The 27,958-nt window shown below is 45.9% G+C and overlaps 1 protein-coding gene across 1 annotated transcript in view; it reads left to right on the top strand.

Annotated features, from left to right (window-relative positions):
• Positions 1-1,679: 1,679 nt before the first annotated feature.
• The window catches only part of CDH22 (cadherin 22), a 74,240-nt gene continuing 47,961 nt past the window's right edge, over positions 1,680-27,958 (top strand). The window contains exons 1-2 of the mRNA XM_044661384.1: positions 1,680-1,881; positions 21,847-21,966. Of these exons, the coding sequence (XP_044517319.1) occupies positions 1,695-1,881; positions 21,847-21,966 (307 nt within the window). The 5' untranslated portion in view covers positions 1,680-1,694. The remainder of the gene's footprint in view (positions 1,882-21,846; positions 21,967-27,958) is intronic.

The raw sequence follows: 27,958 nt of genomic DNA on the forward strand, positions 1-27,958 counted from the left end.
GGAGTAGTTCAGCTTACCTAGAGAATAGAGTTCCTGGGGGGAGTGTAGGTTTGGGGGGTGGAGAAAGGATAGTAATATAAAACAATACTGGAAAACTAGGTGATAAATGAGCAGCATGATGAGAGCAATTTATACGGTGACAACAATGTGATAGAGAAAACCACCTTGGAAGGACTAGGTAGGACCCATGATCAATGCAAAGATAAACCAGGGGCAGAAACGACTGAAGACCTCAGTATCTATCTCCTTCCAGAGAGTGGAGGGGCTTCACATATAGAGACATACATCTGGGGACATGGCCAATGAAGAGTTGTTTTTTTAAACCTCAATTTCTGTCTTAGTAACAATTCTAGGACAGAAGGGCAAAGGCTGGGAAAATGGGGTTAAGTGACTTGCCCAGGGTCACACAGCTAAGAAGTGTCTGAGGTCAAATTTGAACCCAGGACACCATGCCACCTGGCTGCACCCATGGAAATTTATTTTGCTGGACGATACATACTTACGGTGAGAGTTTCATTTTTTGTTGTTCATTCAGGAAGGGACAGATTGCAAAGGCAAACAAACATAAATCCTTTTTTTTTTTTTTTTTAAAGGACAGTGGGACACCAAATTGTAGAAACTGCAAACTCCTTGAAGGCAGGATCCCTTTCACTTGTTTCTTTGTATTCCCCAGACTTAGGGCAGTGGGGACACTTTGGAGGCTCTTAGCAAATGTTTGTTTATTGACAAAGATTAAGGAATTGAACTTTTACTTTGTAAGCAGTGAGGAACTATTGTGGGGGTTTGGAGCAAAGGAGGGATGGGACCATAATGACACACAACGAATCTGCTAGTGCTTGAAACAGGGATTGGAGAGGGAGAGAGCAGAGGGATGGACACCTTTTAAGGAATCTTTTGCAGTGGTTTTGGGGAAGGGCAGGGCTTCTGTGAGGTGGTTTCAATTCATCCAATATCTGTTTTACTATCCACTGGTTGGTACAGAGTCCTCTGCTAAGGGCTGGAGGAGATGCAAAATGTAGACAAGATGTAGTCTCTGTGTTAATGGAGCTCAATAATAATATTGTTATTATCATAGCTAGTTTTTGTGTAGCACTTTAAGGCTTGCGCAGTATTTTACAAATATTATTGCATGCGATCCTTATAACAATCCTGGAAAGTAATTGTTCCTACCCATTTTACAGATGGATAGAAAAAATTCTACCCATTTTACAGATGAGGAAACTGAGATAGAGGTTAAATGTTCTCTGATTTGAACTCTGTTGTTGTTCCCTCAGGTCTGACTCTTTGTGACTCTATTTGGGGTTTTCTTTCCAGAGATACTGGAGTGGTTTGCCATTTCCTTCTCCAGCACATTTTAAAGATAGGGAAACTGAGGCCAACAGGGTTCAGCGATCTTAACCTAGTAAGACACCTGGTAAGTGTCTGAGGTTGGATTGGAACCCAGGTCCTCCCGACTCCAAGGCCAGCGCTCGATACAGTGTTTGAGCGTCAGCGTAGCGGTCAGGGATGATTCCCTTCAATGTGGCTTGACCTCTTGGCGAGGAGAAGATGACTGACTCTCCCTCCCTCTCCCTCCCTCCCCACAGATCCATTCTGACTCCGACGAGGGGGACGGCTCCATCAAATACACCATCTCTGGGGAGGGGGCCGGGACCATCTTCCTGATTGACGAGTTGACTGGTGACATCCATGCCATGGAGCGGCTTGACCGGGAGCAGAAGACCTTCTATACCCTCCGAGCCCAGGCGCGGGATCGGGCCACCGACCAGCTCCTGGAACCCGAGTCAGAGTTTATCATCAAAGTCCAGGACATCAACGACAGCGAGCCTCGCTTCCTCCAGGGCCCCTACATCGGCAGTGTGGCTGAGCTCTCGCCCGTAGGTAGGTGAGGCGAGTCGGGCTGTCCGGGAAAGCCTAAACCCTGGAGCGTTCTGCTCCCACTTCCGGCCCTGCGCGGGCAGCCTCCCTGGGTCCTCAGCCTCCGCGGGGCTCTTGGAACTTCCAAATCCTGCCACAGCTCTTTGCCCCTCTTTAAGGGCTTCTGGGAGGTTCTGTTGCTGCTGAGAGACAGACAGACAGAGACAGAGAGGGAGAGACAGAGGGAGAGAGACAGAGAGACAGAGACAGAGAGAGAGTAAGGGGTGAGTGCAGACACGTCGCAGACACTCTCGAAACACACTATGACACGTCTCGAGCCCAGAGACGCTCAGAGATCACAGTCACACCCCTAGAGAGACATATTCGAAGACACCGAGAGACTTGCAGACACACGTCCTTATGGGCTGAGACACACTTTCAGAGAGAGATGGAAAGAGAGAAAGCATTTATTAAAGTCTTACTAGGCGCTGGGCACTGTGGGATTCAAAGCAAGGCAGAAACACGCCTGAGGAGCCTCTATTCCAATGAGGGAGATAGCATGCAAATACCCGCCTGCGTTTGATCAGGCTTCTGCCTAAACTGGAGGTGATGGAAGAAGGAAGGCACTGGGAGTTGGGGCAGGGAAGGGGTGGGGGCTAGAAAGATTTCTTACTTAAAGCAAAAATTAAAACAAAACTGAGATAAAGATACATATAAAGGGGCAACTGGGTGGCTCAGGGGATTGAGAACCAGGCCCAGAGATCTGAGATCCTGGGTTCAGATCTGGATTCAGATGCTTCCTGGCTGTATGACCCTGAGCAAGTCACTTAACCCCCATTGACTGGCCCTTACTGCTTTCTGCCTTGGAACCAACACACAGTAACCGACTTTTAAAAATAATAGCAAAAATAAACCAAACAACCTCTCACCTTCTGTCTTAGAATCAATAAGTAAGGGTTAAAAAAAAAAAAGGATAGCTATCCATACATACCTGCACACAAGGTAGCCATCTATACATGTAAAAGGACGCACGGACTCTCATCCATAGAAAGGTACAGACAGATGGACAGACTCTCCGAGTTAGATTTGAGATATACCAGTATGGAGACAGAGAACACATACACACGCACTCAGACATACCAACATAAACATGACTATATGCTGACATGGTGAATTGGAAACAGTGTGGAGGCCAGAGTTTACCAAAAGAAGAAATATGGGGATAATATATCAGAAGAGGAAAATAGCCTCAGCTGGGTAGCTCAGTGGATTGAGAGCCAGGCTCAGAGACGGGAGGTCCTGGGTTCAAATCTAGCCTCAGACACTTCCTAGCTGGGTGACCTTGGGCAAGTCACTTAACCCCCATTGCCTAGCCTTTACAGCTCTTCTGTCTTAGAACCAATACTCCATATCAATCCTAAGGCAGAAGACAAGGGTTAAAAAAAAAAAAGGAGAGAAATATGCCTAGGTCTTTGCTTGTCTCACTGGTCCTTCTTTGGAGGGGACACTCTCCCAGGTGAAGCCCCAGTGCCTTGCCCATCAGATAGCAAAGTTCTTGGCCCCATGCTAAGCCAGCTCCAGATTGCCTTCAGTTCTAACCCAGGAACTCTGTTCTGGTAGCCTCTGTAGCCCTCTGCCTCCCTGGAAACCTAAGCCTCTAGCATGGAAGCATGAGGTTCAGGTGGGAGCCTGGGCCTGGGGCAGAGGGGAGGGAAGGCTTCTTCTCCCTTGGTCTTTCCTTCCAAGCCCTGAGGCCTGCTATCTTGGCGTGTCTCTGCATTGCCTGTCACTAAAAGGCCCAGGGGCAGGGCTCCGGGACAAGCTTTGTTCCTCCAAGGGATGTTTGGGGAGTTGGGCTGGGGTTGGGGGGGGACACATAAGGGCATGAGAAGTCATCCTGTTTCTGGGAGTGGTAATTCCCAGCTCTCTCTGGGCCAGGGCGATTGACAGGTAATGATCAGGCAGCTTCTTCCAAACAATCAGCCCAGGGAAATGGAAGAGGAGAAAGTGGGCCAGGAAGAGTGACAGATGCAAAAGAAGGGGGGGACTGGGAAGGCACCCGGGGACCAGGAGCACCAGTGGGTATGTGCACGCACTGCTCGTCGCCACCGCTAGCTGTACTTACAATCTATGTCCATGTAGGACTTGGCTGTGCATTCCTACATACTTAGACTATGAGAATGACTCCATGTGTATGTGTGATAATATATACGCTGTGTATGTCTGCTTCTGAGTATATGTGAGGAGTACATGAGTGTATGTGTGTGCAGGAGAGATCCAGAGAGATCCAGAGATGGTGAGAGACAGAGACAGAAACAGAGACAGACAGAGACATAGAGAAAGAGGAAATGTGACAAGGAGAAAAAGGGGGGAGAGAGAGAGAAGTGGGGAGGAGGGAGGGAGAGACAGAGACAGGGAGATGTAAGGGAAGAAGGGAAGGAAGTTCCTAATAATTAGAACAGCCCAGAAATGGAATGGACTATGTCACAGTAAGTTCTCTGTTAAGGAAAGGCCTTCAATCAGAGGCCTGATAGCTACTTATTAGGGATAATGTTAAGTAACTGTGATCTCTGAGAGAGAAAGAGGAGAAAGAGAGAAAAGAGAGAAAGAGAGAGAGAAAAGAGAGAGAGTGAGAGCACACCTCTATGCCCTTCAAAGCAGACAAAATAGAACCCCAATTTGGAATTATTTGCATCCTTGGCACCATATTTTAAGAGGGACATTGATGAGCTGGAGAGCATCCAGGGAAGGGGAATGGCAGGGATTGAAAACTAGGCCATATCGATGATCGATAGAAGGAGCCAGGATATTTAGTCTGGAGAAGAGAAGACATAGAAGAGAGACAGACACCCTAGTGCAGGGAAAAGAGCATTGGCCTTGGATTCAAAGGCTTGCATTCAAATTCTACCTCTAATGCTTACTGTTTTTATGACTATGGGCAAGACATGGAATCTCACTGGGCCTCAGTTCCCTCACCTGTAAAATGTGGAAGATTAGACTCATTGGCCTCAGAGCTTTCTTCCTGATCTAAATCTATAACTCTGCGATAGATGCCTCCAGGTATTTGAAAGGCTGTCATGTTAAGCTTGTTCTGCTTGGCCCCAGAGGGTAGAACCAGGACCAATTCATTCAGATCATTACAACAAATATTTATTAAACACTTGAATGTGCAGAGCCCTTTGCTAAGTAGATGTTGGAGAGGTACAAAGATGATTAAGGTGGAGTCCCTGCCATCGCAGAACCACCAATTACTAGGGGTAAAAGACACGCCATTAACTGTGCCATACGGAATTATATAACAAGTGCTTCAGAGAAATACAAAACAGAGCACGGTATGAGGTCTGAATGGGGAGTTCATTACTGATGGAGCGAAGTTACAAGAAGGTAGATTTGGGCTTAGCATAATTAAGAACTTCTTAAAAATCCGAGTTGTCCAGAAATACATGGCTTGCCTTACCACGTAATGAGTTCATTGGTGCCCGAAGAGCTCAAAAAGAAAATAGATAATGACTGTGGGCCTCAGTTTCCTCTTCTGTCAATGGGTATAATGATTGATTCTCTCTTGGGACCAGTGAAACCAGATAATGAATTTTGAAGGTTTGTGAAATGGCAAGTGCTGAACAAACCAGCTGGAGATTTTTAGGAGAGGTAGCTTTGGTGAAATGGAAAGAATCCCGGGAAACCTGAGCTCTGGGCTCAAGTCCCAGATCCATTGCTTACTAGTTATATGACCTCAAATAAGTGACGTCCTTTCTTAAGCCTCAGTTTATTCCTGTCAATACTAAGGACAATTGGTGCCATAGTGCACAGAGCACTGGACCTGGAGTGATGAAGTCCTGAATTTAAATACAGCTTCAGACACTTACCAGCTTCATGACCCTGGGAAAGTCATTTAGCCTTTCTGTAAAATGCCCCCGACTCTAAAATGGAGAATATCATCGTACCTGGCTCCTAGGGTAGTTGTGAAGGTCAAATGAGCCAACATGTGTAAAGTGCTTTGCAGACTTTAAAGAGCTTTCTAAATGCTAGCTGTCATTCTTACTATAAATTTTTAAAATTAACTAATGACCTCCCAGAACTCTGGTGAACACTCTCTTTGGAGACAAAGAACTTGGCTTTGAAAACAGCCTCAGTCACTTAAGGGCTGTGTCTCCTTGAGCAGGGTGTGTGGGGGAATTTCCCTCTCTGGTGTCACTTTCCTCTTCTAGAAAGTGAGGAGGGCATTGAACTAGCTGATCTCCAGAATCTTTTTCAGCTCTAAATCCTAAGATCCAATGGGAGGATAAAAATTTAAAATTAAAAAAACATCCCAAGAATGAACTCAAAAATGGAAATATGAAAGACATAATTTATACATACATATCTGTCTCCCAGATGATGCCTTCTATGATGTGAGGAGGGGAATGAGGGGCTGTGACACTTGTAAATAAATCCTGCTAATAAAAAAATAGATTAAAAAAAATACACAATGGGAAGTGTGAGTGCAATAGTGTTTGAGGGGGTAGCGTGGAGTTGATGACCTCTAGTTGTGTGACCCCAGACTAGTCACTTAACCCAGCTGGCTCCATTTCCTCCTTAGTCAAATGAGCTAGAGAAGGAACTACTTTAGTATCTTTGCCAAGAAACCCCCAAAGGAGTCACGAAGAATCAGATGTGATTGAAACAAACTGAACAACAATATGTCCACGGAAGGGCCAGGTTTGTGGGAGAGGGGCCCTAAGGTACAGAACCCTGAGAAGAGCTGGGGCTAACGTCTGGCACCGTGGCTGTTCTTCCCGGGTGGGTGGGTGAACTTCAGAACCAAATAAGCCAGTGAGACCACTGGGAAAAGAAATTAAATGAAATTAATTTATTTTACTTCAGCAACTTTTAAAGCGGAAGCAATCCTGGCACCAGGGTATTCGACAAGAATCCGGGTGGCTTTGAAAATCACTCACATTTACTGAGTTGCCTGATCACCAACTGATGGGAACACGGCCTACGAGAGGCGACAGTGTCTGTGCAAAATTGGAGATCAGAGGGAGAAGGGAAATACGGCTGGGAAACATGAAAGGCGGCAATCCTTGCAAATTAGCATGCTTAGAAGTTAAAAGGGAAGGAGAGTGTGCCGAGCAGCCACCAATGGGCCAGTACTCCCAGGAGAGGGAGGAGCTGCCTGTAGGAGGCCAGGGAGCCTTGGTCTCGAGCTCCTGGACCAGCTCCGGCTGCACACTGTGTTACTCTGGGACCAGTGGCTTCCCATTTCTGAACCTCAGTTATCTCCTCTGTAAAATTTAGACCAACTGATTTCTAAGGCCCTTTCTAGACTTGTCAAATGAGGAGTTCAGATCCCTTCCTCCCCTAGATATTCTGTGTTCTGATGTGCTCAAGTCCCTTCCTGCAGCAATATTTTGGGATGTGTGGCATCCCCTGTTCTTCTGGGGCCCTGTCAATGGGCAGAGGGAAGGACGATCCCCAGCCCCTTTCCCCTCTTCCTCTCACAAGTAGAAACTTGAATCTGGGGGCCCAATGGGCTATAATTTGCCAAATGGTGCTTGTGGGTGGAGGAGCTTTGTTCCCAGACATCCCTCCCTGTGGGGAAGACGGTAATGCAGTGAGAGCCTCCCAGGACACTCATTGAATAATAACAACCAACCTTTAGTACTTTGAACTTTTCCATCTGGCTTTAAAATACATGATCTCATTTTATCCTCATAAGATCATTTGAGGCCAGATGGGATCATTCCTGTTTTCCAGAGGAAGAAGCTGAATCAAGTCTAGACAGGAGAAGAGACTCATCCAAGACGATGGTGCTAGTCAGGGAGGAAGCCAGATCCATGTTTTTTACAACCTCCCTCAGGATACTAATCTGTGCTCTGGTGAATGAATGGAGGAACACAGGTTGGGAGAATCATAAGACTTTTAGAGTTGGAAGGGCGTTAGTGATCAGCTGGCATAATAAAAACCCATTTGATAAGGGAACAAAATCTTCAGACTTAGAGCTGGACAGGAAATCATCTAGTTCAAACCTTCATTTTACGGATGAAGAAACGAGGACCAGAGTGTTAAGTGGCTTGCCAAGTTCATACAGGTAGTGAATTGTATATCTGGGATTTCAACTCTGGACCTCTGACCTCAAAGCCACTGCTCTTTCTACCATGCCATAAGGTCCATAGAGGAAGTGATCTACCCAGGGTCATGCCGTGAATTAGATATTGGCAGGGCTGGAATCCAAAGATGAAAAAAACACAAAAAACAGAAGCCACAGCCAGGCCTGAATGAGCCTGAGCATCATCCTCTTTGAAGAGCTCAGCCATGCATCAAGGAGGACCAGGGCATTAGTGTGTCTGGCCACAAAAGCCCCCCTCGCCCTTCCTAGGCTGGGTCATGTCTCCCTGTCTCTACTGGGAATGACAGGAAGGAGGCCGGCTCAGTGACTGGGGAGAGGGCTGGCTAGGGAGCCCCCAGGGGCCAGAGGTGGAATCAATCGTGCCCAGCGTCCACAGAGACAACTTCTAAAGATGTTTTTAATTAAAGTCCAGGAAGATCTATATGTGCAATATCTCTTCGCCTAGCAACAGCGCTTGGCTTTCAATACCAAAAGGGGCCAAGCCTGGGGGAGGGGGAAGAATGAGGCCAAGGCAGGGGAGGACAAAAGGAGGGGCAGACAGAGGCCTCTGTGTTCCCCTCGGAGAAGGGCTTGGGGTCCAGGTGCCTGGACTAGGGGTGCTGTAGAAATGCACCCACTCTCACCATCCCCCCCCCCAGAAGACCCCAGAGGTCAAGAACCAGGAAGGGATGATGAGATCTGGGAGGACAATGTGTTTGCTGTTGGTGGGGGGAGGTCAGGGTCTTCTCCGGATGAATTAGCAACGTGGGTCTGGGGCACTTAGGGATCTGATTCTCTCCTGCTAGAAGCCAAGAGTAACACAATAAAATCCTAATCAAAGCAGCAGCATCAATCCTACTTAATGTAGGCCTAATGTAAGTGCTGAAAGCAACAGCCAGTGAATTACAATGATGGGTCTAGGGAAGAAGCCTTGAACTGGGAGACAAGAGGTCTGGGTTCTAGGCTTGTCTTTTCCTCCAGCTGGCTGTATGACCCTAGCAGAGTCTATTTGCTTCTCTGAGTTTCGATCATCTTCTCTCTAAAAGAAGAGCTTTGGAATAGATTGGTTTTTTTAGGTCACTTCCAGCTCTAACATCCTGTGTTCTAAGGTTCCCTCCAGTTCTGTGTCCTGTGTTCTATCAGCATCTGATGGGATAAAATCCTCACCAAGACTGACATTTTGCTTTCCCTTTTTAGCACTGATTTTTGATACTGTGAGTAGAGCTTAGGAGGCTGAATTTGATTCCTTTTCCCAAGGGGGTGCTTTGGTGGCACCCCTCAGGCCTGACCAGGGAAGCGGCTCATCCTGAGGGGCCACACCTGCCTTGACCAGATCTCAGACTGGCTTTCTCTTACACCCTCTGTCCTACGGTGGTGAGGAGGGAGGACCAGAAAGAACAGAGGGGCTTGGGAGTGGTCAGGAGGCTTCAGCAACCACAGATGTTTGAGCAGCTGAGAAATTCCCAGGCACGAGCCTCCTCTTCCCCACCCCCCCAAACTAGTTGAAGCTAAAGCCATCCCCTGATTTGGCCTGGATGGATGCCCACAGCTTCTGGACACACTAATTAGTAACTGTTGGTGGCTCATGGACCATTCCTGCTTCCAGGAGCTCAGCCGCTGCCGCTGCTGGAGGGTTACCAGCGGAGGCCATCTCCTAGAAGAGGCAAAAGAAGAATGAGGAAGAGCACCTAGCCTCTGCTCTCACCCTCCATCCAGTGTAGCCCCTGCTAGCCCACCTCTCCTCTCCTCCTTTCTATGCCAGCTCCAGCCCCGCTTCTCTTTTCCTACCCCTTCCCCTCTCTCTCCTCATCCCCCCAGGGTCTTCCTCTGCCCCTTGTCTCCAGATTCCCCTGCTTGCAGCTCCTGCCTTCTCTTGCCCTCTCCAGCTCTGCCTCTCCCCCTCAGCTGCTGTCCAAAGTCTCCCATGTCTCCCAAGGCTCATCCGTCTAGATTAGGCTGTGCAGCCGGAAGCCTGGGGGTTGAGGCCAACATAGTGAGCTGGCTGCAGGAGTGATGATCACCGAGGGAGCTGAGAAGAGCTTGAGAAGGAGGGTTGTTTCCTGTGTAATCAGAACGTTCCTGGGGCCTCGACAAGTGGTTTTTAATTTTTAATAGAAAGTGTTCAGAGCAGTTATAGCAGCTGCAGGTGATGGAGAAAGACAGGGTGGGGATGGGGTTTCTCTTTAAAAAGCCTGAAAAAGCAAAAAATAAATAAAATAAAATAAAAAGTCTGAAAAGCAAAGTATAGGTCTAGGAAGTTCCCCAGTCTGAATTCCTGTAAAATGTGTGGATAATTTCTAGGGCTCCTTCCAGTTCTGATAGCCTATGTGTCTGAGGTCCCTTCCACCTCTGAGACTGTGCTCTAAGATCCCTTTCATTAAAAATAGCATTATGTATTAATTCTAAGAGAGAAGAGTGACAAGGGCTAGGCAGTGGGGGTTAAGTGACTTGCCCTAGGGAGCATCTGAGGTCAGATTTGAATCCAAGACCTTCTATCCTCAGGCCTCTCTATCCATTGAGCCACTTAGCTGCCCCCAGGTCTTTTTCATTAAAAAAAAACCCTTCTGTCTTAGAATACTGTGTATTGATTCTAAGGTAGAAGAGTGATAAGGGCTAGGCAATGAGGGCTAAGTGACTTGCCCAGGGTCACACAGATGGGAGATGTCTGAGTCAGATTTGAACCCAGGACCTACCATCTCTAGGCCTGTCTCTCAATCCACTGAGCCACTTAGTTGCCCCCAGGTCCTTTTCATTTTTGACATTCTGACTCTAGGACCCCCTCACCTTGGACATTCTGTGGAATAGGGTTCCTTCCATCCTATGTTCTAAGGTCACTCCCTGGCATCCTGTGTCCCTTCCATCTCTGATATAGATTATTTTCTATTCTGTGTTTTTTTAACCCTTAACTTCTTTGTATTGGCTCCTTGTTGGAAGAGTGGTAAGGGCTAGGCAATGGGGGCCAAGTGACTTGCCCAGGGTCACACAGCTGGGAAGTGTCTGAGGCCAGATTTAGCCTAGGACCTCGGGTCTCTAGGCCTGACTCAACCCACTGTTGAGAGCTCTACCCAGCTGCCCCTTATTCTGTTTTTTTTGAAGTGCTCACTCTCATGCCTGGGCCTACTCTCATCTTCCCCTGCCTCAACCAGGGCTGACTGATGGAGGAGGAGGAGGCTGCCTGTATAGACTTGGGCATGGCGGCTATAGCATCATGATAGATAGTAGACAGAACACTCTAAAGCTTTATCATAGCTTTGTCCACAAAAGTGACCCAGTTCTTTTACCTCCTACAGGCATTTTAAGCAAGGAAGGATGCACAGCCTGAGCTGAGTAGTGTTAGGAGCAGGAGGCTGAATGATAATGCCTAAACTTCTTCTTATTTGAAATGAGTAAAATAATTTCTGCCCTGACTTTCCCCATGGGACTGTGATAAAGAAATCACTTTGTAAACAACCTCAAAGAACTACTTTATTTATACACAATTGTTTTAATTTTTTATTATTATTACATCTTTTTCATCCTCTTTCTTCCATTTCTTCCTTCTCAACCTCTTTTTCTTCCCCTAATTTGTATAGCTCCTTTTCCTAATTCTTTTCTTCTCCCATGCCCTCTCTCTCCACTTCTTTTCTTTTTTTTTAACCTTTTTTTTTAATCTTTGCCTTCTGTCTTAGAATCAATATTAAGTATTGGTTCTAAGGTAGAAGAGCAATAAGGCCAGGCAATGGGAGTTGAATGACTTGCCCAGGGTCATACAGATAGGAAGTGGCTAAGGTCAGATTTGAACCCAGGACCTCCCATCTCTGAGCCCAGCTCTCTATCTACTGAGCCACCTAGCTGCCCTCTCCTCCATTTCTTTTCCCTTACTTCCTTTTTCTTCTTTGTTCCCTCTCAGCCTTTTCTTTTTCCTCCCCCATCCTCTTCTTGTCCTTTTACTCTCTCCTGCCAAGCTATGTCTTCTTCCATATGACTTCGCCATTCTCTTCTTCTACCTCCTCCTCTTCTTCCTGTTGGTCCATTTGGTGCCTGCCACCACAGTGGGATTTCCAAACCTTGCAGGATTCATGGTCCCTGCTAGCTGCAGAAATTTCAGGAAGAGGTTAAAATCTTCTGAGTCAGGAAATTGATGTCATTTTCTTCAGTCAAACACAAAACATGCACCTTCTGGCTGCTGTGCTCTTCTGACTGCCCATGAAACCTGAATTTCCTGGCACTGTCTTCCCATCACAAGGACTATGGTAGGGCCCAGCTGACCTGGAAATAGCAGCAGGGATGGGGGATGGGAGCTAGTCCACATGATCTAGTAGACAGACAGACAGAGACAGAGATAGATAGATACAGAGAAAGAGGCAGAGAGACAGACATAGATAGAGACAGAGACAGACAGACAGAGATAGATGGATGGATGATAGATGATAGACAGAGAGACAGGCAGGCAGGTAGCCAGATAGATAGGTAGGTAGACAGAAAGACATACAGACAGACAGATAATAGACAGACAGGCAGACAGATATAGACAGATCAAAGTCAATCACTGAAGACACAAATACAGATAAGGAAAAGAAGTTGTATTCTCAGGGAGCTTACACTTTAAAAGGGAAGTTAAGGGATTTTGGAAATTGAGAGTTGGGGGGGACATGTTTTAGCATGGTCCATAGATGGCAAGCAATGAATTGAAGGCCTAGATTCACACATGATAAGACAAAAGCTCACTTGTCAGGGTCTAGAGTGATTTTAGGGACAAAATCCAGGTTTCTGGTGGGAAGGAGAAGGGAAGGATGTCTGGATTGGAGGCGGCTTGATCTGAACATGGCTCAGTAGGTTCATATCCCTGGAGAAAAGAGTCCACGTAAGTAGTGGGAAAATACAACAGAAAAAATAGATAGAAAAATAGAAAAACAGTACCAAAAAAATCACTTGAATTTGGAGTCAAGAGGGCCAATGTTTAAATTATGGCTCTTCTATTTCCTGTCCGTGGGGACCTTCAGCAAGCCATTTCCTCATCTGTAAATGAGAAGGTTGGATTTGTTGGTCTCTTCCAGCTGTCAAGCCTGTGTTCTTGCACTCGGTGCCCATCAGGGATGTTCCTTTGAAGGTTCCTGCTATGTAGGGAATACTTACCTGGTGATACTTTTTCCCCCCCTAAATACTACCAAATCAAGTAACATCAGAAAAGATGTCAGGTCCCTGAGTGCTGCACTCAGGGGATAACGAGATCCCCCGGGACCTGGGGAAGAGACAGAATCAGAGAGAGGGACAAGAGTATAGCAAACCATAAATGACACTTCACTACCTAAAGGAGAAAAGCCTGGCACCCTCCACCTTCTAGCCCCAACTTTTGAGGTTTATCCCACAGTGAACATAAAGTTGGACATAATACTAGAGGCAGGAGACCTGGGTTTGAATCCTGGCTCCATTCAGTACTTCCTAGCTGGGTGATGCTAGGAAGCCACTTCATCTCTCTAGGCTGGTTTCCTTGGGACAGATTCATAGTATCTAGTGTAACAGCCACCTCTTGCCCCTATCACGCTAATAATACAGTAAGGCTTTTGTAATTTGGTGTTGTATAGCAATCCTTAAAAAGATCAGGAATGTTAATTCTCTTAATTAATTATATAATCCCAGAGCCCTTGAAACTCATAATTTGGCACAATAATTCTGGTATGTTTTCATATGTCTATCAATAGGCATTTATTAAGTGCCTACTGAATACCAGGCACTATGGATCCAGAGATAAATGATCATTTTACAGGTGAGGACACAGGTTCAGTGACTTGGCTTTGCTGATAGAGCTAGTAAGAAAGAGAACTGGGATTGGAACCTGGGTATCCTCATACCTTTCTCCAAGATCATGACGAATACTGTCTGTATATTATATTTATCTGGGGTTCTGGCATGTGTTCTCCCTGCCTCTCAGGGTCTTTAGGAGGAAAATGCTTTGTAATCTCTTAAGCACTGTAGAACTTTTATTAGTTTGTCTACACTCCACCAAAATGGATTATTGACCACATCCCTCTATGTATCTAGTGCTTTCCAACTTCTTGCATTAGCTCAGGATGCCCCCCTTCACCTAGGTAACCTTTCTCCCCAACTTCCCCTCTCTCTACCTGATAAATCCTCTTTCATAGTCAATGCCCTTACCCACCTGGATAGTTGATACAATATAATTTTACATTCAGAGCCACCACCATCTTCATCATCATTATTGTAATCATCATTGTCATCGTCATTGTCATCGTCATCATCATCGTCGTCATAAGAACTAACATTTATATAGTGCTTACTATGTGCCAGGCACTGCACTCAATGCTTTACAATTATTATCTTGTTGGATCCTCATAAAACCCCTGCAAGATGGTTACCGTTTAGGCTTGCCCAGAGTCACGGAGCTAGTAAGTATCTGAGGCTGGATCTGAACTCACATCTTCCTGACTCCAGGCCCAATGCTCTAGCCACTGTGCCCTTAGCTGCCATATTGTTGATGGTTAGGAAGGGAAGAACCTGGTATAAAAAAAGAATGAATAGAAAAAGCTTCCTGGAGGAGGAGAGTTTTGAACTGGCATGTCGAGATAGGAAAAGGATTGGGGAAGATAGAGAAAATAAGGATCATCTTCTCTCCTGTCTCTCTTATTTATAGAAAGATAAACTAAGGCCTAGAGTCATTTGCTGAAAATCATATAGCAGTCGTCCAGTCCCCTAGGGACCTTCAAGTACATTTCTGCAGAATGACAGGTGACTTTTCCATCCATCATTTCTGATATGTTCCCAGCTCCGTTGGGTTGACGGCACATAATGACAACAGAGAGAGGCCTTGGTTCTATCTTGAGTGCTGAGGCTAGAACCTAGCTGGGTAACCTTGAGCAAGTTTCTGCCTCTATTGGGCAGTGTCATCCTCTCTAAAATGAAGGAGTTGGATGAGATAGTTTCGAAGGTGTTTTCTCCACATAATGTTCCATATTCTCAGGCCATGACTCCAAGGGAAGGGTGTCGATATGGCAAGTAGGTGCAGCTGAGGGGGTGCCTGCCATGTGAAAGGGGGTTGAAGCAGGGAGAATCCTATGTGAAGGGAGCTACTAGGGTTGGTTGCCTGGGGAAGAGGTCTGGTGACTCTTCATCACCAGCAGTAACGATAGTAGCAGGAAAGAAAATAAGGCAAGGCAATGGAAGTCCCCAACTAGGAACTGGGGAACGTGCGCATGATAGGCCCAGAAAAAAAATCCTTATTCTATTTGAGGTTCTTCTGGCCAGTGCAGAGGGAGAGGAAAGACAGCCCCTTCCCCACCAATGTTGTTGCATGGCTGCTAAGGGACAGCTTAATGATCTGGAAGGCAGAGAGAGCTTAATTTGTGACTGGAGGGCTAGCATCTGGAACAAGGCAGGTGATGGTCCAGTTCTATTCTGTCCTGGTCATTTTGTGTCTGGAGTATTGCATTTGGCTCTGGACGTTGGCTCGTTGACAAAGGAGAGTGAATAGCCCAGCAGAGGAGACACATTCAATAGTTAAAGGAAATGAGGGTGTGTAGCCTGGAGATGATTTAGTGGAGCAGAATATAGTGAAGAGTATGGACTCCAGAGTCAGAGGGCTTGAGTTCAAATCCTACATCTGATACTACCTGAATGATCTTCAACAAGTCACAATTACTTTGGTCTCAGTTTTTTTGTCTATAAAATGGGGTGGGGTGGCCTAGATGACCTCTGAGACCCCCTCTAGTGGCAAATCTAGGATCCTAAGACACCACAGCTGTTTTCATCCATCTGAAGGATTGGTGTGGTCAAGAAGGATTGGACTTGTTCAGCTTGGCTTTGGAGGACAGAACTACGAGCATTAGATGGAAGTCGTTCTATATGAAGAAAACTTTACTAACAACTAGAGTTGTTCAGAAGTAGAAAGGGATGCCTTAGGAGGGCATAAGCTCCCTGGCACTGGAGATCTTTAAACAGAAATGGGATGTCCCCTGGTTACAGATGTGGCTCAGGATGGCCTCTTACTGCTCAGAGACAGGATGTCAAACAAGCAGTCTCTCTCCTACTCCTAACTTATTCGGTCTTGGAGGACTCAGTATGATGCGGTCCTTGGAGTACTACACAACAAGCCACCCGAGAGATGCCCTCTCACGGTGTCCAGGCTCCAGCTGGTAGAGGGAGAAGAAGCAAGGGCCCAAGGGCTCAGAAGTAATAACAGCTAGCATGTGTGGAGTGCTTTAAAGAGGCTTCCATTGGGGAAATCCCCGTCGGCTTTGTTTTGATAGCTAGAGCCAGGAGACCAGTGTCTGAATCTTAGCTCGGGCACCTCCTACCTGTGTGACCTGGAACAAGTCGCTTTACTGCTCTAAGCCTCAATTTTCACATCTGGAAAAAGAGAATGATAGCTAGAGAGTCACTGAAACTCAGAATGACTTAATTGGTACCTGAGTTGGAGTAGCCTTTATAATATCTCCCCAAAGTGGCCTTGCAGCCTTTGCTTGAAAACCTTCTCTGGCAAAGAACTCACTCTCTCCCAGTGTAGTCTATTCTATCCTTGGACAGATTTTATTCAATTCAATTCCATTTCCTAAAGGCATGTGTGAAGCTCCTACTATGTGTTCATGCTACAATGCCAGAGATGCAAAGACCAAAACAAAACCAAAAATGATCCCTACCAGCAAGGATCTGAAATTCTGCTGGGAGGAAACAACAGGAATGGAAATGAGTGAATATAAAATATATATGAAAAAGGGGGGGGGCATCTGGGTAGCTCAGTGGATTGAGAGCCAGGCCTAGAGACGGGAGGTCCTAGGTTCAAATCCGGCCTCAGATACTTCCTAGCTGTGTGACCCTGAGCAAGTCACTTGATCCCCATTGCCTACCCTTACCACTCTTCTGCCTTGGAACCAATACACAGTATTGACTCCAAGAAGGAAGGTAAGGGTTTAAATATATATATATGTATATATATATATATATATACATATATATATATGAAAAAATACATTATAATTTGGGAGTGAGTAGCACCCTAAAATTGAGGGGCTCAGTAGTTCAGCCATGTCCAACTCTTCATGAGCCCCAGGGACCATAGCTATCTGGGGTTTTCTTAGCAAAAGATACTGGAGTGGTTTGGTATTTCCTTCTCCAGTGGATCCTTTTGTCAGGCAATCAGAGGTTAAATGACTTGTCCAGAGTCCCAAACTAGGAAGTGTCTGAGGCTGGGTTTGAACACAGACCCAACACTCTCTCCATTGAGCCACAGCTGCCTCTAACCGAAAGGCACAGGGAATCGAAAACGTCTCAGGGAAGGAAAGTGGCAGTCGCGATGATCCTTGAAGGGAGCCAGGGACTTTAAGAAGCAGAGACAAGAAGAGAGAGAATTCTAGGGATGGGGCAGGAGAAGGGAGGTTGTGGGGGAAGCATCAGGCAGGCCATTTCGGCCAGGATATTGGCTTGCATGGTTTTCCTTACATAGCATTTACACTGCCTACTTTTTAGGGCTGTTTTGAGAATCAAATTATATCATGACTGTGGAAAATGCTTTAGAAACCATAGAACACTATGGAAATAGGATCACAGAATTTAGTGCTGGAAGGACTTTTGAGATCATCTGGGCTAGCGAGCTCTCATTTTCCACATGAGGAAACAGTCCCAGGGAAGTTAGGTGGCTTGTCCAAGGCAGTAAGATAATCAAAGGGGGCAGCTGGGTAGCTCAGTGGATGGAGAGCCAGGCCTAGAGACGGGAGGTCCTGGGTTCAAATGTGGCCTTAGACACTTCCTAGCCATGTGACCTGGACAAGTCACTTAACTCCCATTGCCTAGCCCTCACTGCTCTTCTGCCTTAAAACTGATACACAGTATTAATTATAAGATAGAAGGTAAAAGTTTAAAAAAAAAAAGATAATCAAGGTGACATTCAGACTTGGGTTCCTTGACTTGCCTTGGAGGGCTTCTTCTACCGCAGCCAGCTTGGATCCTGGTCCAGCTTTAATAATAATAATAATAGCCAGCACTTATACAATGCTTTGGCAACCATCATGCACAGAGTACTGGGCCTGGAGTCAGCAATACTAATTTTCCAGAGTTCAAATCTGATCTTAGACACTAGCTGTGTGACCCTGGGCCAGTCACTTTACCCTTTTTGCCTCAGTTTCCTCATGTATAAAATGAGCTGGAGAAGAAAATGGTAAACCACTCTAGTATCTTTGCCAAGAAAACCCCAAATGAAGAGTTGGACACAACTGAAAAATGACTGAACAATAACAATAGAGTACTTTAAAGAGAACAAAGCACTTTCTATGTATATTTAATTTGAGTCTCCTAACAATCCTGGGAGGTAGGTACTTTTACTCTCTCCATTTTACATATGAGGAAACTGAGGCAGGCAGAGGTTAAGTGACTTGGTCAAGGTCCTATGTGTCTGAGGCTGGATTTGAACTCAGGTTTTCTTGATTCCAAGTGTAGTCTTAATCCACTGGGCCACCTCACTGCCTCTCAACTAATTTTCTTGAGTCCTACAGGGAGTTCTGCCCCTTAGCAATACCAGGGTGATAGATTCTGGAAAGACTGTTTGGTGTACAGGAGGGTACTGCTACATCCTAGCTAGGGGTGCTCTGGGTTTCACAGAGAGGTTGTGACTTGACCAAGGTCATGCAAATGGTAAGTAGAAGAGCTTAGGGTGGGATCCTAGTGTGTGAAGTCTACAATCTCCCTGGCTAAGGTACTTGTATTTACACACACACACACACACACACACACACACACACACACACACACACATATGCATGCACACATCTTGCACCCAGGCCCCTGATTCCTCTCCATTGCTCCTTCCCTGGGATGCTAAGATACCATACCTCATCCCTGTCCTTCTCTTCAGTGATTCCAATTTTAATCGAAGAGAGGGAGGCGCATTGCAGGGGTGGGCTGGGCTGGGCTGGAGGGAGAAGGGTGGGTGGGGAGGGAAAGGAGAAATGCTAAAGACTACGAAATAAATATACGTCTCTCCAGAATGAGAGCCCGCCAAGGGCCAGAAAAAGGGAGACGAGAGGCAGGCTGGGAGAGAAAGAGGGAGGGAGGATGGGGAGCTCTCCGAGAAATGCTGCAGTAGCATTTCCAGACACTCCCTCATTAGGCCAGGCAGTGAGCTGGGCTCACCTCTAGACTGGCCTGGCAGGACAGCTTGAAGACCACGCTGCCCATGGGAAAGGGAGGCCACAGCTGGGATGGGATAGGCCACGGCCTGTGGAGGGGAGACTCAGAAGTCCCAAATGTTCTGAGACCTCATTCCTAGCTGGAACTCTGGGCTGAGCAGGTGGGCATAGATCCGAGCAGATGGGGTCCCTCAGGCAGAGATGTGGATTAGAGCCAGAAGACACCTTCAGGATGGTCTCACTCAATCCTTAATTTTGTAAATAGAGAAACTAAGATCTGGGAGCATTCCCCAAACTTTTTGTGTGAGCTTAGACAAATAACTTACCCAGCCTGGATGTATCTCCTCATCTGTAAAAGGAGGATTTTGAGGGTTCTTAACTTTAGGGTCTATGGAGAGATATCAGTGGGTCTGTGAAATTGGATAGGAAAATTATTTTTTATACATTTGTATAATTGGTTTTCTTTATAACCCTATCTATTCTATTTTATGTATTTAAATACATTTCTCTAAGAAGAGATCCATAGGCAAATGATAGATCTTTAGTCCAGTCTGATCTCTGAGGTCCCTCTTAGCTCTGACAGTCTATGTTCTAAGGCAGTGATGGTGAACCTTTTAGAAACTGAGTGCCCAAACCGTGACCCTCACACTGCATGTGAGCCCCCAACCTTACCCTAGACAGAGGAGGAAGGAAGCACTCCTATTGGCTACTGTGCAGAGAGGCGGCACGTGTGCCACAGGTTCACCAACACGGTTCTAAGCTCTCTTCCTGATCTGACATTCTAAGGTTCCTTCTAGTTTTAATATTCTGTGTTCTAAGTTCCCTTCCACCTCTGCCATTCAATTTAGAATTCAGTTCAGCAGTCACTTATCAAGAGTGTTTTGTGTAGAGGGCCCAACGTTCAGTGCTACAAATACAAATGTGACGATCAGTATAGTCCTTTCCTCCTAAGGATGTTGCAGGTGACCAGTGGTAGATATAATATGCACCCAGAGAAGCTGGAACAGGATAGAGCAAATGAGAGGTTCACCCAAAGCACCCTGAGGAAATCTGAGGACCTCTTTAGACTCTGTTCTAAGGTCCGACTCTTATGGTAGGACACTATGGCTCTGTGACAAGACAGGTGAGGCTTCTCAGGCCCATCCATCCATCCATCCATCTGTCCCTTGGTCTCTCCCTGCATCTCTCCCCAGATGCCCCCAGCTGAGCCTCACGTCCCAAGTTCTGCTCTCCTTAAATTGAACATGATGTCAAATTAGAGCCATGGCGGGGACAGGCAGAGTGAAGCGCTCGGTTTAATGAGGCAGCGTCGAAAATCAATAACTTAATTGCAGCCGTTTGATGGACTTTTATCCAATTTATACTCTCCCCGACCAGCTACGTGCAGCGCATGAGGAGTGGGGGCCCTGTCTGGGTCCCCAGGGGGAGGGGGAGAGATGGTACCACTGCCCTAGACCAAAGCTTCCCAGGATTTCTCCCATGCTCCTCCATTCTGTTTCCCTCTTTCCTCTCTCTTGGGAAGTGGGGTGAACCCAGAGCTTAGGCTAGAGGATGACTCCCTGTAGAGCTGTCTCCCTCTAGCCCTTCCAGCATTCCTAGGAGACTAACCAGTGAGGCAGCCTCCAGAGGCAGCAACTCCTGTTATTCTCATACCTCAAGGCAGGTTCTTTTTCATTTCCAACTTCTACTGTACTCTGGCTGAGCCCATCCTGTAGGTTTGTCTCTGAGACATGAAATACTGGCAATTTATATTTGGAATGAAGGCCTTGGGTTCTAATCCTGGTTTTGCTAGCTTGCCTATGTGACTGTGGACAAGTGACAGCTTCTCTGGGCCTCAGTTTCCTCCTTTGAAAAGTACTGTTTCCATGTCTAAGTCCTATATTTGTGTAAGGACCACATCAGGCTTATCTTTATAGTGAGGTAGGGAAAAGATCCCTGACCTGGGACTCAGGAGATCTAGGTTCTAGTCCTTCCTTTACCCCAAGTGCCTTTCAGCTCCACATAAAGAAACATTAGAGCTCTCTAAAAGAATAGATTGCCTTGGAAGAGGTAATAAGCTCCCTGTCACTGTAGGTCACTTGAGAGAATTAACTTGGGAGGATTTTTGGAGAAAGGATTCTTATTTGGGTATGGATTGATCTAAATGATCTGTGAGCTCCCTTCCCTCTCTAAAATTCGTTGACTTGCCCTCTTTGGACCTGAACTTCCATTTCTGTAAGCTGCAGGTACTGGGATACATAATCTGATTCCTGCCAGGACTAGAACCCAAGTCCTTCTAACCACATCCTCCTGCCATCTGTAGTCCTACTAGTTGAGAAGTTGGGATCACTCCCCCTTTCCTCATACCCACCCAAAGGAGCATGGCAGCAAGATATGGCTAGTCTGAAAGGGGCTTTGCTCTAAGGGGTAGGTTGTGTTGGGAATGGTTAAGGGTATAGAATGTAGCCCTGACTCTGAGCACAGCTACGACCTGGCTCTGGATTTCTCTCTGTGGTCTTATTGATTCATAGAATGTAGTTTAAGGAACTCTGAGTGAAGAAGGAGATGGAGGGAGGGTGGCAGGAGGCATGGAGATGATGGGGCTCAATAAGGACAATTGGGAACTGAGTGAGAGAGAGAGAGAGAGTCAGGGGCTTGGTGTGGGGAAGGAGGACTCAATGAGGAGATGGGGGTGGGGGCTCAGTAACACCTCCCAGTGAGTCTCTTTTCCCTCTCAGGCACCAGGCAGATGATCTCACAACCGTGTCTCTCCTTGGTTCCCTCTACCTTCCCCCTCCATGGGCCCAGGCACTTCAGTAATGCAGGTGATGGCATCAGATGCAGATGACCCCACGTACGGGAGCAGCGCACGGCTGGTGTACAGTGTCCTTGATGGTGAGCAGCACTTCACTGTGGACAACAAGACAGGTGAGGAGCTCTCTGGGTAGTGCCTGGCAGGAGGGATGGCAGACATGGACCCTGTATCCTAGAAGCTAATCCCAATGGGCAAAGGGCGTATAATGAGGGGAAGTGGATGCTGAGGAATCAAGTCCTTCCACAAGACCAAATATGAGATGATGAGAGGACAGCCATGAACAAATGGAGGGTAAATCTTGCAGGGTCCCAGAAGGACAAAGATACTGAGGGATGGAAGAAGAGGGAAGGCTTGAGTAGTAATTATGATAATGATAATAATAATAGCCAACATTTATATATCACTCTATGCTAGGTATTGTGCTAAGCACTTTATAGTTATTATCTCATTTGATCCTCACAACAACCCTGGAAGGTAGATCTAGAACCTGGGAAGTAGGTAGAACAATTGTTCCCATTGTACAGATAAGAAAATTGAGGCAGAGAGAGACTAAGTCGCAGGGTCACAAACTAGTAAGTATCTGAGGGCAGATTTGAACTCAGGTCTTCCTGACTCCTGAATGGATAATGCTCTCTCCACTGTTCCACCTAACTGGGGAGCCAGAGACCCAGAGAAAAAGTGGGCAAAGGAGATGGAAAGATAGGGAACAAGGGAACAAGAGAGATCAGGAGGCAAACGGACAGGAAAGTGGAGGACAATTAGGGGGAAGAACAAAGAAAATTGGGAACAGAAGAATGTTGGTAGGTTCCCAGCAGGGAGGTGAACCAGGAAATAGGAGAGACAGATGAGGATAGGAGGCCGAAGAGTAGCATACAGGGAAATAGGCAGCCCTAGAATTTTGGAGGATGGAGCTTTGGAGCTAAGAAATAGAGAGGGACCGAAGAGTCAGGCAGCAGAAGAATGGGGAAACAGAGGGAAGAGAGATCAAGAGAGGAAGGGAGGAGACAAAAGTGGCACAGGTAGGGCAGTCAGAAACAGAAAGGGTGGAGATAGGCATAAGAAGATGGCCTCTGAAAGTATACCATCAGGGCTGAGCCATGCCCAGCCAGAAGTGCACATTTCTAGCTGTCGGTTGAGAGAGAGAAGAAAATGACATAAAGGAGGATGGGAAGCCTTTTGGTCAGCTAGTTCGAACTCTAAATATAGCCTTCCCAACCACCTGCACTGGACTCCCCAAGCATCTGCAGCTCTTTGCCCCCAAAAGATTTGTTCCCCATCTCCCACAAGCCAAATTTGTCTTTTATGCAGTTTCAATGCCAAATGCATTGAAAGTTCTTGAATGAGGTGAGGGAATAATATGGTCAGAACAGAGCAATGGGAAGTGAGTGAGAAGGTGCCTCTGACTGTGAATGAAAGAGAAACTGGGAGCTGGGAGACCAGTTAGTTAGAAGGCTATTATGGTAATTCAGAGAAGTGACATGGGTCTGGGCTCAGGTGGTGCTAATGCAGATAGAATGATGGGGACAGATGCCAAAGAAATGGTGGAGAAAGAATGGAAAGGTTCAGTAACTCACAAGATAGCAGGGACTCCAGGGATGGAGTAGAGGATGGAGAATTCCAAATCAACAGAAAGAAAGGAATTTGGAAATGGGGTGGTTTCAAGGGGAAATGGGGAGAGTTTAGTTCTGAACATGTAGAATTTGAGATTTTGGCAGAATATCTAGATGAAAATGCCCAATAGGCATTTGAAGACATGGGCCTAGAATTTTGAAGAGAGGTTAGAGTTGAAGATCTGTATTTGGGAGTCATCCACAGGGAGGTGATAGTCTGAGCCATGGAAACAGCTAAGGTTTCTAAGGGAGAGAGTGAAGAGAAAGAAGATAAAAGGGTCCAGGACAGAGCCTTGGAGAATATCCATAGTTAAGAGGTAAAAAAGAAAAACTGCCAAAAAACAGAGAAGCAGGAGGCAGCTGAGTGGCTCAGTGGATTGAGAGCCAGGTCCTGGGTTCAAATGTGGCCTCAGATACTTCCTAGCTGTGTGACCCTGAACAAGTCAGTTAACCTCCATTACTTAGCCTTTATTGCTCTTTAAAATTTCTTTAATTTTCCCAATTACATGTAATAACGATTTTTAACATACATATCTAGAACTTATAAGATCCAAATTGTCTCCCTCCCTTACTTTCCTCTCCACTCCTGGAGAGCCTTACCATTCTTTTGCCTTGGAACCAATATACAGTATTGATTCTTAGATGGAAGGTAAGAGTTTAAAAAAAAAGACAGAAGCAATCAGAGAGATAGAGGGAGAAGCATATCATAAGGAAACAAGCAAAGGGAGGAGTTTTCAAAATGCTGATCAAAGTGACCCAAAAAAATGTGGCAGAGAGGAAGAAGAGGATGAGAAGTGAGCACTGGCCATGGGATTTGGCATCACTGGCCCTGTGGTATAGTAAAAAGAATGCTTAAGTAAATGAGGTGAAATCCTAATTCTGCTTCTAACCAGTTATACAGCCTTGGTCACATCATTTCCTTGCTGAGTTCCAGTTTTTTTTTTCATGTATAAAATAAGGAGATTGGACTGGATCAGAGATTCTCTCTGTCTTTGTCTCTCTGTGTGTCTCTCTCTGTCTCTGTCTCTGTCTCTATCTCCCTCTGTATATGTGTCTCTGTCTCTGTCTGACTGTCTGTCTTGAGATCCCTTTCCACTCAAAAAATATAGGGAACCTCTTAAAGATCTTTTCTTTATGTGGGCTATATCTTACCTATGCTAAGCACAGCACTTGGCACAAAGTAGATGCTTAATAAATGTTTATAGATCGATCAATATTTGTCATATTAAGACATGTTAGTATTATTATAAACTTTAATAGTTTGGGCCTTAAAGATCCCCTGAAAAGGGTCTCTCAGAGACCCCCAGAGTCCAGTCAGTCAGTCAATAAACATTTCTTAAGCACTTACAGTATACCTGGACAGTGCTAAGTGCCAGGGTACAGAAGAGATGATAGTCCCTGCCCTCAAAGAGCTCATAGTCTAATCGGGGAAGAGAACACAAAACAAGAAACTAAAAAGAGAGGAAGATACTTAATATAGGGGCATGAAGGAGTCCAGAGGGGTCTACTTGGATAGGAAATGAAAAGAAAGCTGACATGGGCACCCTTCTTTAACGGAGGGCCTCTGGACTAGATAATCTTTTTGTTTTAAACCTTTATCTTCCATCTTAGTAGAATCAGTACTGTATATTGGTTCCAAAGCAGAAGAGTAGTAACGGCTAGGCAATGGGGGTTAAGTGACTTGTCCAGGGTTATATAGTTAGGAAGTGTCTGAGGCCAGATTTGAACCCAAGATCTCCCTTCTCTAGTCCTGGCTCTCAACCCACTGAGCCACCTAGTTGCCCCCAGACCAAATTATCTTTAAGGTCCCTTCCATCTCTAAATCAGTGGCCCTAGGTTAATTAACAATAAATACTGACATTTATATGGCACCTTAAAGTTTGCAAAGAGATTTTGTGACATTCTTGTTTAGGCCTCATAAGAAGTCTTTAAGGTAGACACTACAGACATTGTTACCTTCATTTAAAAAAGTTTTAAATGAAAATGAGTAAACTGAGGCTGAGAATTAAATTACCTGTCTGTGGTCACATAGCTAGTGTCAGAAGTAGGTTTTGAATTCAGATCATAGAATCATCGGATTAGAGATTTAGAGGTTCTCTATTAAGAGGCCATCGAGTCCAACTGCATACAGGTGAGGAAACTGAGGCAAAGAGAAGTTAACTGATGTGCCCTGGATCAAAAAACTAATAAGTGCCTTAAGGGCCGAATTTGAATTCAGGTGTTTCTGATATCTAGGTTTTTTTTACAACATGCTGCATCTACAGTTGAGATGGAAGCCAGTTTTCTGAGAATTGAGAAGAGATTGAGCAAGGGGGAAATGGGAAATGTGGCTGTAGGTTCAAAAATTCCCCTGTTCCCATCAATGTTCTAGGCTGTGCTAATGCATACCACCATTTCTAGAGTGCTTTATAATTTACAATGACTGTCCTTACAACATTCCTTATGAGGTAAGAAACACAAGGATTGTTATCCCTCCCTATACATATTGGGAAACCGAGTCCCATCACTATTGCTCTAAAACTGCCTCCCTCTCCTATTTTTTTCTATTGTGATATGCCCCAAGAGCCCATTTTTTTCCTGTGGAAAAGGAGATAAGAAATTACAGAATTTAGATTTGGAAGAGACCCTAGGGACCATCCTGTCCAACCCTCTCATTTTAGAGGAAGAAGCTGAGTGCTGGAGGGAAATATGAACGTAGAGAAAGAACCAGAGCCAACCTTTCACTTTCTCAGGATTTAAGGAGCCCTTAGGGGGCCCTTTTGTCCATGTGAGAGACCAGGTTTCTCTAGTCCTTTCTTGGTTGTCCTGTTCCCAGCCCTCTCTCCCTCCATTGCTCCTCTTCCTAACTCCTGTCCCCTCCTCTGAGCTCCCATCTCCCTAAAAGAACAGGGTTGGCGCCAGACCTGGCTCAGAAGAGTGTTTCATTCCATAAGCTGGGAATATTAAACTGATAACATTCTCGGGGCTATATTTAGCAAGTGCTCAGTGGTACAGTCTGTTCTCACTGTGCAGTTAGCAGGGAGCGTAGCCGGAACGGGGCCCTGAGAGGAAGGTGTGAGAGAGAAGAGAGGGGGGGGGGGGCGGGGCGAGGGAGGGAGGGAGAAAAAAAACCCTCCTTGTAAGAGGAAAATTAACTTGTGTGTTTTAAAGGCCAAATCTCCCAACGTGGCCCCCATCATCTGGAACAGGAATGGCATTTGTGCGACTAATGAGGCATCTCACGCTGTGCCCCTTCGTGGCCCCTGCAGCAGCAGTTGGAGGGGGAACAGCTGGATGCTTGGCCCTGGAAGTGTGAAGGATGGGTTAGAATGGGGCCACAGGGAGGGGGGTGGAGTAGCCATGTCCCCATTATTAGAGAGCTCTAATCCCACTTCCCCAGCCCACTCCTCAAAACAAATCTTGCCGCCCCTCCATGGGGTAGAAAGAGCCTCGCCAGAAATCCTCAGCTCTGTCCTGAGAAAATCCACAGATTTTTCAGAGAACTAGAGATGTCTAGAATCAGTGGTCCAAAGCTCCTAGAATGATAGGATGTCAGAACTAGAAAGAACTGTAGAACATAGAATGACAGGACTGGGAAGGGCTGTAGAATATAGGACATAGAATTTCAGAGCTGAAAGGGACCTTAGAAAATGGAATGTCAGAGCTGGAATGGATCTTAGAAGATATGCTGTCAGAGCCAGAAAGGGGCCTTAGAACACAGACCACGGGATGGCACAACCGGAAGAAGCCCTAGAACATAGAATATAAAATGTTAAAGGAAGAACAGAAAGTCAGCACTGAAACACAAAACACAGAATGTCAGATCTGGGAGAGGTCTTAGAACATGGAACATAAACAGATGGAGCTGGAAGGAACCTCAGAGACCATCAAGTCTAGAGGAGGAAATTTTCCCTACCAAGTGGAAGTGACTCTTCCAAGTTTACACATAGAGTTAGTTGCTGCCATGAGGTTTCAGTGCCCTGGGTATGGCAACCCCTCCACTAAGAGAACCGGCTCTAGGGATGGAAAGAGATGAAAATAGAGGGGATGACAGTGCATAGGGTGTTGACCTAAGAGTTAAAAAGATCTGAGTTCAAATTCTGACTTAGCTACTAGCTGTATGGTTCTGGGCAGATGGCTAAAACACTCTTTGTGCCTCAGTATCCTTATCTGTAAAATGAAGAGGTTGGACTTGATGACTGCTGAGGACCCTTTCAACTCTAAATTTAACCCTCCTTCACCAGCCATAGAAAGGCAGAGTTCCTGGATTTGCTTTATCATTTCCATAACTAGATTGAACTTGAGGTTGGGATCAGGGTAGCTTGACATTTAGTCTTTTCCTGGGATTCAGTTCTTCACATGGGTCAATGAGGGCACCCCAGGACCCACTTACCTAAAGTGATTTGGGCATGGGCGGAAACTGAATCAGAGCCTCCTTCCAGGACTGAGCTACCAGGAACAGCTTTTTAGACTTCTCATAGTTTGGGCATGAATTATTTCCAGGAAACTTCAGCTA

Source organism: Gracilinanus agilis, chromosome 2, assembly GCF_016433145.1.
Source record: "Gracilinanus agilis isolate LMUSP501 chromosome 2, AgileGrace, whole genome shotgun sequence".
NCBI classification, from domain to species: Eukaryota; Metazoa; Chordata; class Mammalia; order Didelphimorphia; family Didelphidae; genus Gracilinanus; species Gracilinanus agilis.